At 43.5% G+C, this 15298-nt stretch overlaps 1 protein-coding gene across 7 annotated transcripts in view; it reads right to left on the bottom strand.

The window, feature by feature from the left end:
• LOC136308219 (zinc finger protein 343-like) overlaps nt 1-15298 on the bottom strand; it is a 55637-nt gene that overhangs the window by 22053 nt on the left and 18286 nt on the right. For 2 of the 7 annotated variants that reach the window (XM_066235477.1, XM_066235475.1), the window contains exons 1-5: nt 5703-5763; nt 4892-5002; nt 4343-4597; nt 4104-4162; nt 2371-2497 (exon numbers count right to left, since the gene is read on the bottom strand). The exons of 1 other annotated variant lie outside the window; for it this stretch is intronic. In XM_066235477.1, the coding sequence (XP_066091574.1) occupies nt 2371-2497; nt 4104-4162; nt 4343-4463 (307 nt within the window). In that variant the 5' untranslated portion in view covers nt 4464-4597; nt 4892-5002; nt 5703-5763. Of the gene's footprint in view, nt 1-2370; nt 2512-4103; nt 4163-4342; nt 4598-4891; nt 5003-5702; nt 5764-15298 lie in introns of those variants that run through there. 4 more of the 7 variants (XM_066235481.1, XM_066235480.1, XM_066235474.1 and 1 more) reach the window with 3 other exon arrangements.

The raw sequence follows: 15298 nt of genomic DNA on the forward strand, positions 1-15298 counted from the left end.
CGAGTAACTCCTTGCTGGAGCCAGCGACCCTGGGTTCAAGCTGGTGGGCTTTTCCTCAAACCAGATGAGTCCGCACTCAAGCTGGCGACCTCGGGGTCTCGAACCCGGGTCCTCTGCATCCCAGTCCGACGCTCTATCCACTGCGCCACCGCCTGGTCAGGCTGGAAATCTTCTTCATGACATTACTTATTACAAAAAAAAAAGACTGAATACATAAAAAGTTACTTGACCAGGAGAGCTTCCAAACAGAGGAAATGGTACATTATACAGTGGTTGAACAGAGTGTATAAGAATTGAATCTGAATTTCAGGTTGCCCGTTTGCAAACAAATACTGAGAAGAATTAATTTCTTACTATTATGTTCTCCATTAAGTACTGTGACTTCTGCCATAGACAAGAAATACACGGTCCATGTTTCAGGATTCTGGTAACCTGCGCCCAGACCAATCTCATCACACTGACATCACACTTGCGAAAGGATTTATTTGGGCCAATGGAGATAGGTGAAAAGTTACTGCCACGTTGACACACATTTTTAGAAGCCACAATGTGGTTTCCTGATTGCTGTCTTTCCCCTTCTTCTCCAAGAATCCCACATCCAGAGAGAGCTGGGTCCTTTCCCCTGGATTCCAAAACCGACAATGCAGTTTAAGAGTCAACACAAGACATGAACATTTGGACCTGGCCTGTCTGCTAAGTGGTAGAGCATCAGCCTACCACGTACGTATCCCAGGTTTGATTTCAGGTGTTGCAGATGGCTTCACGACCTCGCCTTAGGCACAGAAATATATCTGTTGCCAAGCAACAAAGCAATAGCCCCAGGTGGACAGAGAATTCCTGGGCAGAGGCCATGAAGTCGGATCTCAGTTGGGGCCCAAGTGGGAATCTTTCTGACTCCCTGCTATTCACTTAAAAAAATTAAAAAAAAAAAAAATTTTTTTAATATTTTGACTCAGTGTTGAATTCATATTTTGATATGCCTGACCAGGCAGTGGCGCAGTGGATAGAGCGTCGGACTAGGATGCGGAAGTACCCAGGTTCGAGACTCCGAGGTCGCGCGCGGGCTCATCTGGCTTGAGCAAAGAGCTCGCCAGCTTGGACCCAAGGTCGCTGGCTCCAGCAAGGGGTTACTCGGTCTGCTGAAGGCCCACGGTCAAGGCACATATGAGAAAGCAATCAATGAACAACTAAGAAGTCGCAACGCGCACCGAGAAACTGATGATTGATGCTTCTCATCTCTCTCTGTCCCTATCTCTGCCTCTGTAAAAAAAAAAAAAAAAAAAAAAAAAAATTTGATAGATTGGATAACATAAGATTGTTAATTTGACCTATTTATATCAACTTTTTAAAAAATGTAGTTACTACAAAATTTAAAATTATCTCTGTGCCTCACATTGTATTTGCACAGCATAGCACTGACCTAGAACAAGGGATAGGACCAAGAGAGCTTGTGACCTATTTCATCCTCCCCTCTCTCTGTACTGTCAACCAGCTCAGGATGACTAATAAATTATTAGAGAGATGGAAACCAGTCAAAAGAATAATAGTTCATGACACATAAAAACAATATGAAATGCAAACTTTGTTGTCCACAGAAAAAGTCCTACGAGGACACGATACTCATTCATCCAAGTGCCGTCCTGGCTACTTTATCGTGACAGGAAAAAAGTTCAGAGCAGATAGAGATCGCATCACACACAAAACACCTAAAATAGCTACTCTCTGGCCCTTTACAGAAAAAATGGCCAATGGCTGACTCAGAGTAATGTTGCAGTCAAAGGTACTTATCAACCTAAAATTCAAGAATCAAAGTAAGACTCCAAATAAAAGTGAAAAAAAAAAAACAGCTTAGGAAACTCTAACCTCTGACAGTTGCAGAAGGCGTTTCTCACTACTCTGCCACGTGAGAACTGCACTTCCAGTCCCACCGGCCTCCTTACAGTCCTTACCCCTGGGAGGGACCGTCCCTTCCTTGAGGCCTTAGCGCTGAAATCTCCAGCTGAAATCATCTTGACCCAGACACAGAGAGTCTATGTCCCTCACCACATTATGTATTTGGTCACATTACCTCCTCATTAATCTTAAATTCAGCCCTCTGTCCTGTCAAACTTGATACTCTGTTATCCTACTTCATTTGATCATTGTTTTTGACTAGGAAGTGCTTATCACCATCTAACGTACCATCCTATCCCTGCAGGGGAAGCTGCTTGTTTCTTCTCTGTCTCAATAAATAGGGAAAAGTAAGCTCCCAGGAGCAGGGGCTGCTATTCCTTCACTTCTGTGTGGCTCTAAGTGTCTAGAACATCTTCTGGCCCACGGTAGGTGGTCCATCCCGCTACCGCAGTAAGGAAGGACAGAACACAGCCTCACCCAGCGAGAGCAGGTTCCTGATGTTCTCCAGCATCACGTCCTTGTACAGGCTCCTCTGTGCAGGGCTCAGCATCCTCCATTCCGCCTCTGTGAAGATCACAGAAACATCCCTAAACGTGATCGGTACCTATAACAAGCAATCTGTTAATGAACAGCAAGTCAGCATCAATTTTCCAAGCATGGTGCATAAATTTTGTGGCCCTGGTCAGTCTGAATCTACAGAAATTGGTCTACTTCTTTCCCTAGTACACAGTTCTATGCACTCAATTCTTCTGGCCACGACCATGGCTTTGTATTAAAACCCACGGGACGCAGAGCCAACGCTAACACCCATTCCTGGGCCCTGGAACTTATGATTTCCTTGGAGAAGTGATTTCTAAATCAATCTGAAACGTGGCCTGACCCAGCAGGCTCACACTGGACAGAGCATCAAACTTGGACACACAAGACCCAGGCCTGAATCCATGATATCACCATCTTGAGCGTGGGCTCATCCAGCTGGAACCTGAACTCAACAGCATGAATGTGGGCCTGCAGCTTGAGTGTGGGTTCATAGATATGACCTCATGGTCAGGGGGTTGAGTCCAAGGTCGCTGGCTTGAGCTAGAGGTCACTCCCTGTGCTGTAGCTCCCATCTCAAAGCACAAGTGTGAAAGAAATGACTAACACTAAGGTGCTGCAATGAAGAATTCATGCTTTTCATCTCTCTCCCTTCCTGTCTGTCCCTACTGGTCCCTCTTTCAGACTCTCTCTCTGTGTCAAATAAAAAGTTGATACCTGAAACAGTGCTCAGAAAAATGACCGTGAGGATGCATTATAGAGGAATTTTGAGACAGAGGAGTTACAGATGAGCAGAAAAGATTTATTTTGAAAGGGGCTTAATTTCCACCATGTATGTTTGCCCAACACAAAATTCATAACCCAAAACAGAATGATTAGTGTACAGTTCAGGGAGATTGTAACACAGCACAGAACTGAAAAGTTGTTTCCATTTTACATACCAAGGAAATTTGTTTTGACTTCCTCTCATTCTCATATTCGTATGTCCTTTCTTTCTTTCCCACTTTGCGTCTTTTCCTTTCCTTATACTTTCTTTGTTAAATCTGTTAAATCCTGGATATTTTAGGTAAAACATTGTAGCAACTCTGGAGACCAACCCAGCTCCCTCCTCAGGCTCTGGCTCTTGTCCCTTGTTCATGTTTTCTGACTCCTCTTGGCGAGAGTTCAATAAAGGCTATTGCTCCCGAATATGTGGCTAAGTAGCAGGGGGGGCCTGGACAGGCACAATCACGCTGACCCTCCCCCTTCAGATATGACAGTCCTCTTAGTAGGGCTCTCTTGGCCAGTCTCCCTGATCTACTTATGTAACATTAATTAGAATGAAGAAAAAGAATCTCCCCCATCTTTCTCAATGTCCCTCTCTTTCTTTCTCAATTTCTCTCTCCCTCCTCTCTCCAAAAATCAATAAATAAAATCTAACAAAAAAAAGATTAAATTTTCAATACTTAAAAAAAAAAGGATGTCTGCTGCAATGAACAGTATCATTAGCTAATGTGATGTGAAGTGAAATTAAAGACTACATATAAAATTTTTAATAATCAGTCTTAGCCAGTTCATTCAGCGGTAGAGCATTGGTCGGGCGCATGTGGGAGTCTGTCTGACTGTCTCTCCCGGTTTCCAGCTTCAGAAAAATACAAAAAAAAAAAATAGAAGAAAATGTAACCCCAACTCACCAGTCTTTTGGGCTTTCCCTCCTTTTCTTGGAGCGAGTCAGTGCAGTTGGAAGGCAGACCTAGGGGAAGAACAAAGCTCTGAGGGTGCAGGCCTCCCAGAATGCCCCGGGGAGCAGCTCCTCGGAGCCCAGGACAGAGGGAGCAGTCCCTTTACTCAGCTGGGGTCACTACAGTGCTCTCAACTAAGCCCAGAGCCTTATTCCTCCTCCTCACCTCTCCAGACTCCCAACAACTCTCACCTTTAGCCTCATGATTTAGGGTCAGATTCTTCACGATCTCCATGTCTTCCCTGTTCTCCTCGCGGCCCTGCTCTCCCAAGGCCAAAGGATCAGCCAACGTCACAGCCCCGAGGTCAGACATGTGTTTGCCCCGAAATTCTGCAATTTGGCCAGGTAAACCTTAATTTTATTGCAAAGCCGATTTCTACTGCTGCACCAGGTCACTTCTCCGAACCATCCTTGTGAAAGCTCACTGAGTATCCAGGAAGCCAGCACCTGCAGGTGGAGCAGCAATGTGACGTTTCCACACTCCTTACTGTACAAATCAGGCACTGCAGGTCCTGAGAGCTCCCACCCCAACCGCATCCCCACTCACCCACAGACTTGGGACATTCTCAGCACCATAAAATCAAGCTCCAACACCCAGAATTCTATATTCACAATCAGTCCGGGGTTCCCACAACGATTCACACACGCATGACCCCAGTACATGTTTCCTTCCCAAAAGTAGGAGGTCTATATTGTCGACTCTGCACCCGATCTCACCACAGGGAATACCTGTCTATTTACCTCTGGCTGAGCTCGTGTGCCTGTGGCGGTGTAACTTGCGAGGTATGGAACCAGAGCCCAAATTGACTAGGAATTTGGAGAGCTTCTACCCGTCGGCTGGCGGTCTGTTTCCTGCGCGGAGAAGCAACAAACAGCCCTGAGCTGGGGTGGGGTATTTAAAAGCGAAAACCACAAGGTTACAGTTGTTTCAGCACGTTTGTACAATAACTTGTAAAAGTAGACACTGTTGCATAGATAATAAACCGGTTTCCTGCAATATCTGCAAGGCTGACGCACAAAGAACACACCCTGCCTGTTATCAAGATTAGATCTGCTGAGGCTGCAAGAATTTTCTACTTGCAGCTGTAGCTATAAACTAGCTGAGCTTGCCCACTCTTAATCACTGAGCTAAATTGGGTCAAGGGTCCTTAGCATGGGCTGGCGCACCAGCACAGTGTCCAGAGTTCAAATGAACCTTGTGGATACAACCCTGCAGCCACTTCCTTATGTGAACTGTACGGCCCAGAATCATCCCAATTCCTCCAAAATATGATATGAGAGTTCCTGCTCACTAGCTCCAGCGGGAGAGAGAAGGACCGCTGTAGCGCCCCCAAATCAGATACTCCGGTCAAGCTGGGTCTCATCCCAATTCCCCGCCCGAAAATGCACATCTGGTTTTGAGATCTGGTTCCAAAAATAAAACCTCTCGAACTTGCCGCACTAGCTACTTCACATCACCCTCACTCAACCCGGATCCAATCCACCAGCTCCCCACCACAGTTCGAACCCTACTCACTGCCTCTCTCATCTCTCCTTCCAGCACCGTACTCACCCCGGCAGCCCGCGCTCACCAGAACCAGCAGCAGAAGTTCACGTGATCTCCATGCTCATCCGCGAAAGAACTACAGTTCCCAGAATCCGTGGAGTCTTCTCCTCCCATTGGCCGCAACACAACAACCTCTAAACCACGACTATAATATACCTAAATATTGTATACTGTAGTGGCACCCAACACGTTTTCAAAATTTTAATTTATTGATTCTAGAGAGAGAGAGTGGAAGTCAGAAAGATAGAAAGAAAGAGAGAGAGAGAGAGAGAGAGAGAAACTTGGATTTTTCATTCCACTAACTTCTGCATTGATTGGTTGATTCTTGTATATACCCTGACTGGGGATTGAAACTGCAATCTTGGCACATTCCCTGATACTATAACAAATTGAACAATCCAACCAGCTCGACCGCTCTCTTATCCTAAGTTACTCAAGTATAAGGAGACAATAATTCCGGGTAGTAGTCTGTTACTAGGGTTTCATTCGAAAAGACTACAGTTCCCAGAAGGCTCTGCGGCAGCATCCCTGAGGTTTTTACCCTCGAGACCATTTCTCACCCAGGTTCATTGAGGAGAAAGCATTTCCGGTTTCTGAATCCAGGTGGTCCACCCGGCAGGTGTGAGGTTGTTCTCCCCTTTGGCAGGTATTTCGCTTCCCGTGACCCAGCTAAACTCACTGCGTTTAAGGTGCATTACACACACACCTCCTTACGTGAGTGACACCTAAGTGTGGCTCCGTGCTGCTGACCCAGCCCTGTGGGCCGCTCTACGTCACTAGCAGAAAAACCATGGGAGGCAAAGCGGTCACCCCTGTGGATGCTGTGCCATCAATTTCCTCTTTCCAAGTCAGCTGGTGGCAGAGAAATGCAGGACGGCTTAACAACAGAGTGCAGGACGCGATGTGAAAGCTGAAATGGAACCTGTGGAAGCCAGGTTCCCCAAAATTATAATGCGGATCCTCCCTTTGACCCCTCCTTCCACGTGATAGAGCTGCATGAAGTGTCTCCTGAGATGGACAGGGAGGCTCTAAGGAGGGTCTAAGCATGAAGGTGACTGGACCTGGCTCTTGCCCACCATTCCATCCTCATCTCTGGGTCCCCTCCTACTGAAGCAGACAGTTCCACACTGGTAGACCTCGCATTTTTTCCTCAAAATAAACCCCTCCCTGCCTTTCTTGCCACCCTTACCCCGTGTCTGTTTAGATACTAAACTTTAGTGGACTCAGCCTCCCTGAGGTGTAGGCTCAGATTTCTTTGCCTCCAGGAAGGCTCCTCTGGCCTCATTGTCTGACATAAATTTCCTTGATTCCCAGAGAACATTTCCCAGAGCTCTTACCATTCTATTCTGTCCTCGTCTGTTCAGAGCTGTCACTTAGGAGACTGGGATCTTTCTGAGGAATGCACCATCTACTGTGGCACTGCTGCATTTTATGTCCAGAATAATTCCTCTCTCCACTTCTTTCATCAATCTGCTATCACTGGAATTTATTTCCAGTTTACGTGTGGATTTCACTGACAGCCTAACAAAGTTTCTCCCCCTCAATATCATGAATAAATTAATACTCCTGAAAGTTGAATACAGGACCTTGTGTGTATATGCATGTGTACATTTTTTTGTAAGGACAATTTACTCTTTTTGATAGCCTCAAAAAAACTTTATTATTGTAACAGAGACAAAGAGAGGGACAGATAGGGACAAACAAAAAGAGAAAGATAAGAAGCATCAATTTTTCCTTCCCGCACCTCAGTTGTTCATCAATTGCTTTTTCATATGTAGAACTGTAAAATTGGGCTATTTGGGCTCAGAAGGAGGAGAGGACATATAGAAGAATCATGAAGTCCTTAGAATTCTCTAGTCTTTGTAATAATAAAATAAGTAAATACTAATTTTCTTTGGTGTTTTAGCTATGGTACCCTGAACTATCATTTTGTTAATTCTTATTCTTTGCCTGGAAACTGAGGTGGGGGACATGTTGTTGGATCTGACTATAGAAAATATCCCACCAGCTGCCAAGAGAATTTTCTTGGGGAAATTTTGTTTAGTCTCATCCATCGTCAGTCCCTCTGTCAGGAAACACCCTGATTAAAATCAGGCAGGCATCTTTCTAGTCTGACTGTGCTCTGAAATCCCGGGTTTCTCTTTGGTTTGTCTGATCTCGTTTGTCTGATTCTAATTTCTGTTCAGTTTTTATTTCATGTTGTCTAAAATGTAATTTTTAATGACTGAATTAAGTGTTTACATACAAAGATTAAAAATGCCTGCTTTTATTTTGAAAAAATAGTTTCATCCATATATTTTTGCTTTAAAATTAGAAATGATAAGGAGCACTCATTTAAATTTAAATTGAATAGAATATGGATCCTTAAGACTTGCTAATTTGGTTAATACATTGTAAGGTATATTCAAAGTTTGAAATCAAATAAGAATTCAAATATTAGGATTAATTAAAGTTATATGTTATACTTATGTTTCTGTGTTGAAAATTGTCTTGTTTGTGTGTAAAATATGCTCAAATTTGTAAAACTAAGGAATTAAATAAAATTAAGCTATTTTAAGAATTTATCTCAAGCTGCTTCAGACAGTTGGCTGCTTGTAAGGCAACATCCTGAAAAAGGAGGCACTGAGGAAAGCGGGAATTTAGTTTCTCTGAAGCCCTATAATAGGCTTAACAATACAAAAGACTTTTAAATATAGGAAACAATGCATCTCTTATTACTAAGCAACATTAGTTTTCTTTTTATGTCCAGAATAATTCCTCTCTCCACTTCTGCCTACCCACTTAGGCAGTAGTCACTAAACTGCGTGGTTTAGGAGAAGTCCCTAACAAAGCTCTAAAATTTCTTTTACAATAGGAAAATAACAAGGGTCATTTAGCCTTTAATAAAGAAAAACATTTATCTGTTAAATAATTAAAAGAGCAGCTTTTTAAATTATAGTCTAAACTTTCTGACAAGGAGTTTTTAACACTCACTATGATCAAACTTCTGTTAAAGCTCTTAAAGAGTTAAAAACAGCTTGCTCCCAGTATAAAACTAACTGTCCTTTCCCGGCCAGGGCACACAGGAGAAGTGCCCATTTGCTTCTCCACCCCTCCGCCGCGCCTTCCTCTCTGTCTCTCTCTTCCCCTCCCGCAGCCAAGGCTCCATTGGAGCAAAGATGGCCCCAGGCGCTGGGGATGGGTCTGTGGCCTCTGCCCCAGGCGCTAGAGTGGCTCTGGTCGCAACATGGCGACGCTCAGGATGGGCAGAACATCGCCCCCTGGTGGGCAGAGCGTAGCCCCATGGTGGGCGTGCCGGGTGGATCCCGGTCGGGCGCATGCGGGAGTCTGTCTGACTGTCTCTCCCTGTTTCCAGCTTCAGAAAAATGCAAAAAACCAACAACAACAAAAAACAACAACAAAAAACCTGTCTTTATACGCAGGAACTGCTATCCTCCTACATGGACTCTAAATGTTTTATTTCAAAAAGTTTAGAAATGTTAGCTCGGACTGTTCCTTCAAAAGCAAAACAGTTACAATTTATGACTTAGGAAAATCAAGCTTGTATTCAAGCTAATCAAAATGCTAATGCTAACCCTCTTATTAATATTACACAAGATGAACTTTTAAAATGGACAGTTTGCTAAAGTACAACAGCAATGTAGGCAAAATGTAGGAGTGAGGATTAGCTCTTATCTCCACAGATACGGGACTGTAGATACCTTCCAGAAGATTGAAGCCTCGGCATAAGTCGGAAATAAAAGAAAGGGAGATTTGACAATTAAATAAACTTACCCAGGAGGCAAAAATGTTTTAATTAAGACTAAGACTTCAAAATACATCATTAACTCTGTTTCTAGCAATGCTAGCTGTTGTGTCTATAACAAGAAGCATAACTATTCTTACTAAGTTTATATTACTTAAATAAGCAATGTTGAATAGCCTGACACTGTATCAACATTATGTAAATCAACCTTTAAAAAAATTCGTCAGAAATATCAACCTTTAATAATCCATTATATAAATGACATATTAATAGCTTGTAAAAATAATGCTGAACTTTCAGTCATCCTTAAAAATGCTTCTGAAACCTTAAATCAGTGTAGTTTGTTGCTGAAGACAAAATTCAAACATTCTATCCTATTAATATTGTCACTGATTCACAATATGTAGAACATAGAGTTAAACTTATAGAAACTGTTTACATTTCAAATAATGGTTCTGAATTACACAAATTGTTTCAAGAGTGACAACTTTTTTTTTATAAGTTTTTTTAAACAACTTTTATTTATTTATTTATTTATTTTAATTAATTTATTTATTTATTCATTTTTAGAGAGGAGAGAGAGGGAGAGAGAGTGACAGAGAGGGAGAGAGAGGAGAGACAGAGAGAGAGAGAAGGGGGGAGGAGCTGGAAGCATCAACTCCCATATGTGCCTTGACCAGGCAAGCCCAGGGTTTTGAACCGGCGACCTCAGCATTTCCAGGTCGACACTTTATCCACTGTGCCACCACAGGTCAGGCGTGACAACTTTTATTGTAGGAACAAACTTTGCCTATCTATATAACTCACATTTATTCTCATACAGCTTTACCAGGACCTATGTCTACTACAGATAATGAAGTTGATCAATTACTCATTAGATCAGTAGAAACAGCTATTAACTTTTATACAAAGACTCATACAAATAAGAAAGATTTAATACAAAAATTTAGAATAACCAGGCAAGAAGCTCAGAATATTGTTGAAAACTCTCCTCAGTATAGTATTATAAATGCTCCTCCATTACCGAGAGGAATGAATCCTAGAGGACAACACAGTAATAACCTGTAGCAAATAGATATTACTCATATTTCTTCTTTTAAAAAAACTATCTTGGCCTGACCTGTGGTGGCGCAGTAGATAAGGCATCGACCTGGAATGCTGAGGTCGCCGGTTCAAAACCCTGAGCTTGCCTGGTCAAGGCACATATGGGAGTTGATGCTTCCTGCTCCTCCTCCTGTTCTCTCTCTCTCTCTCTCTCTCTCTCTCTCTCTCTCTCTCTCCCCTCACTCTCTAATAAAAAATAATAATAAAAATAAAAATTAAAAAACTATCTTATGTACAGTTTTATTAATATTTTTTCTTCCTTTGGATAGGCCACACCTTTGCCTACAGTAAAGGCTGATTGTGTCATTTAACATCTTATTGAAGCTTTTAATGTTATAGGCATTCCTAAAGCAATTAAAACTGACCATAGTCCTGCCTATACATCTACTAAATCCAACAATTCTTAGCATTTTTAAATACTAAATATACTTCTAGAATTCCATATAATCCACAAAAACAAGCAATTATTATTATTTTTTATTGGACACTGACATTTATTTATTTATTTATTTATTTATTTCCAGGGACAGAGAGAGGGACAGACAGGGATAGACAGAAATGGAGATGATAAGTATCAATCATCAGTTTCTCGTTGTGACACCTTAGTTGTTCATTGATTGCTTTCTCAAATGTGCCTTGACCACGGGCCTTCAGTAGACTGAGTGACCCCTTGCTCGAGCCAGTGACCTTGGGTTCAAGCTGGTGAGCTTTTTTTTTTCCTGAAGCCAGATGAGCCCGCGATCAAGCTGGTGATCTTGGGGTCTCGAACCTGGGTCCTCCGCAACCCAGTCCGAGGCTCTATCCACTGTGCCACTGTCTGGTCAGGCAGAACAAGCAATTATTAAACGCAGTAATTACACTCTGAAAAATATGTTACTTAAACAAAAGGGGGGGGAGAAGAAAGGAGATTATCCCCTAGAATTATGTTACACAAAGCTGTATTTACTTTAAATTTCTTAAATACAGGAGAAGATAATTTGACTGCTGCAAACAGACACTGGACAAAAAACAGTCCTAAGATTAATCAACCAATGCATTATAAAAGTGAGCTGGATCAATAGGTACCTAGTGTAGTGCAACATTGGGGAAGAGGGTTTGCTTGTGTCATTGCAGAATCCGGTGAAGTCCTTTGGAGTCCTGCTCGCACAATTAAAGTAACAACATGAATAAGAACAATAGATTCTTTCCATATCTGCCCATTGCTGAGATGGAAGAAATGAATTTCAAAAGAAGAATCTTAAAGGTGTTGCTGCTTGGTATTGAAAAGGCTAAAATACCAAGTTGGGTTCAACTTAAAAAGCTGACCTTTAATGGTAAAAATATGCCCATAAGCTACTAGAAAAAAAAATGCTACTAACCTGTTTTTAGCAACGATTGCTTTGGTAACAATTCCGGTAAGTAGAGCTGAAAATTTTAGTTATTAGGCATATTTGCCTAATCCTCCATTAAGTAGAGCTATTCATTAGGAAAATACTGCCTTCCCTATTTTTGTTAATGACTTTAATTGGCTTCCAGGACCTTTTAATGATAGAGGTCCCTTAGCACCTTCAGAAGAAGGCATGAAATTAAAAAATTATACAACAGGAGTTGAGGGATTACCTGTATATATAGGACATGAGCCACATTGTTTAAAAGTAGAAGCTCAAGCTTGGCTCTATTGTCAAAGATAACAGTAAAGGAGAGGGGGAAAAAAAACGTTTGTTACTAGGATACGGATTTAAAAGTAATACATCTGTACATAAAATGTCATAGATTAAAGCCCTCATAGCTCTGCCCAAGTTAAAGGCCAGGGTGCTGATTTAAGGTGCATAATAACAATGGTTTAATTACAGCTGGTGATCAAAGTAATCATACTATCATATAGCATAGAGGAGGGATGTCACCTCGAGCTCCTCATATAAAATTTGGCCCTATACAATATCATTTGTAGAAAGTAGCCACGGCACTTAAACATTTGTCAGCGTGGAAAGGAGAAATCTAGAAAGATTATCCTTCTAATCATATTATGTTAATCTTTAAGAAGAATGAAACACATTTCATATCTGCTTGTGTTAGATGGCCTTATATGTTTATTATAGGTGAAACCAAATAGCTGAAAATTATTCAATAACTTGCAATAAGTGTGCTTTTTATACATGTACTAATTTTTCTATTCTTTTTAATAAAAATAGTCAAAGTCTTTACATTTTAAGAAACCGAACAGGAGTCTGGATTCCAGTACAGATGCATTGGATGTTCCCCTTCCATGATGCTGTTACAACATCTTATGAAGTCCTTGAAGAGAACCAAGAGACTGGTTGGACTGATCATCACCATCGTTGTAGGACTAATAGCTGTAACCACTGTAAGGTATTTTTCCCCGCCGAGAAGGAAGGAACAGGTCTCGGAGCCACGAAGTGTGGAATAGCAAAAAGGCTTTATTCAGTCCAGAGCGAGCACCCTGCCCAGCAAGGTTCCCTGGCCCCAAGGAAAGAAAGATGGAGGTCAGGGAAGGTGCACACACAGAGACCGCGTGGGTACATTTAAAAAGGGGTCCCTCTAGGGAAGTCAGGCTAATATGACGTAGAGAAATCTCACTGGCTGACAGTCAGTCGCTTTTTTTCCAAGGACTCCTAGGAAGTTTCTTTTGGAGCGCTTGGCTCTGGGCGGTCCTAGCCAAAGTTCGCGGGCCTGGGTTCCCCACGTGACTATCCCTCTATTTACCGACCGTACATTCCGATCTTTTTGTGTTAATAAGGGTCCCTGCTTATTCGTCTGGCTACTTCCTGCTGAATAGGGGCATCGTGGGGAAGGGGAGGTCGGGAGGTGGTGGTTTTGAGAGGTGTCAGGAGGGACATCCATCCGTTTGGCCATGAGTTGAGAAACTTCGCTGGTGCGATTCTGTAAGAATTTTTTTTTTTTTTAAAGAGAGGCAAATATGAGTTATATGCTGATAATTAGAAGAAGATTTAGGTAGGATAGGGGCAGCCCAGGTAAGAATAGGTGGCTGCTATTAGGAGTTAAGCAGGTTGTAAGAGGAGAGATTTTTGCTTAATTTTTCTTGCAGACAGTTCAGGTTGAAGCTTCTTTTATCAGGCCAGTCTTACTGAACAGCATTGCTCCCTGCTTCAGCTCACTCTGGTGGCAGGTTCCTGGTGGGAGGGACAGGAGCAACAGGAGGGTCTACATGGCCCAATTTTTTGGTGAGCCGCAGGCGAGTAAGACCCAGTGGTTCTGACTCCCAGCAATCCTGTATGGGAGCAAGTTTGAGGCGAGAGACATGATACCAAGGTGTTTGCCCTAGGAGCTTAGGAGCTTAGCTGCAGTAGGAGTAGTCAGTATTACCGTATGGGGTCCCGTCCATCTGGGCTGCAGGGAGCCAGGCTGGAGCTCCCTCAGAAGAACCCTGTCTCCTGGCTGGAAGGGACCGCTGGCTGTGTTTCATCTGGACCCCCTATGGGAGGAAGGGTCCGGTCCGTATGTTCCCTGAGAAGATGGCGAAATAAAGACAGAAAGGGGAGGTACATGGCAAGAGGAGGGGGGTTGACAGGTAAGCTGTGATTGATTAGGAATGGTCTACTGTAAACCAGCTCAAAGGGGCTGAGTCCAGTGGGGTTTCATGGGGTTGCCCTGATTCTGATAAGTGCCAGGGGGAGGAGGTTTGGCCAGGAGAGTCTGGTCTCAATGGAAAGTTTAGTTAGCTGACCTTTCAGGATGCCATGGGCCCTTTCCACCTTACCCGACGATTGAGGGTGATAGGGTATGTGGAGCTTCCAGGTGCTGTTGAGAGAGGTGGCAACCTGCTGGACTATTTGGGCAGTGAAGGCTGGGCCGTTGTCTGACTGGATGGTAGCCGGCAGTCCAAACCGCAGGATGATGTTTTCAACGAGAATGGAGGCAACGGTGTCTGCTGTTTCTCGAGAAGTAGGAAAGGCTTCTATCCACCCTGAAAAGGTGTCAACAAAGGTTAAGAGATAACGGAGTTTTTTGTGAGGGGGCATGTGAGTGAAGTCGATCTGCCAATCCTGGCCTGGCACGTGTCCCCTCAGCTGATGAGTGGGGACGCGGGGGCAGAGTCCCCCTTGTGTAGAGGCTTTGGAACAGGCAGCACGTGCTGCGTGTACCTTTTCGATAGTCTGCTGGAGGCCTGGGAGGAAAAAGAGTGGTTGTAAGAACTGATAGAGAGCTTTTGGCCCTATGTGTAAGGAACAGTGGATATCAGACAGGAGAGTTTCAGCCTGTCCTTGTGGTAAGGCAGTTCTATCTCCGAGAAATATCCATCCCTGGTTGCACACGTCTCCACCCTTTCTGAGGAGGGTCTGTTCTTCCTCAGGAGCGTAGGGAGGTTTCAAGGAGGTGGAGAGAAACATGAGAGGAGAGGGGGAGGCTCCCAGGGTGAGGTTTCGAGCCTTCGCGTCGACCCGAGCATTTCCCAAGGCCACCGGGTCCTGAGAGGTTTGATGGCCCCTACAATGTACCACAGCCACCTCAGCGGGAAGCTGTAACGCCTGCAAAAGTTTAGAAATGAGGGTAGCATTGATTATGGGGGAGCCCTTGGTGGTGAGGAAGCCCCTTTCCTTCCAGAGGGCAGAGTGGCTGTGGGTGATAAAAGCATATTTAGAGTCAGTATATATAGTTACACGTGTTCCCTGGGCCAGAGCGAGTGCCCGCGTGAGGGCAATCAGCTCTGCTTTCTGGGAGGTGGTGCCCTCTGGCAGCTGTTGAGCTTCTAGGGTGGAGGAGGTGGTGACCACCGCATAGGCTGCCCGCCGTC

This window comes from Saccopteryx bilineata, chromosome 6, assembly GCF_036850765.1.
Source record: "Saccopteryx bilineata isolate mSacBil1 chromosome 6, mSacBil1_pri_phased_curated, whole genome shotgun sequence".
NCBI classification, from domain to species: Eukaryota; Metazoa; Chordata; class Mammalia; order Chiroptera; family Emballonuridae; genus Saccopteryx; species Saccopteryx bilineata.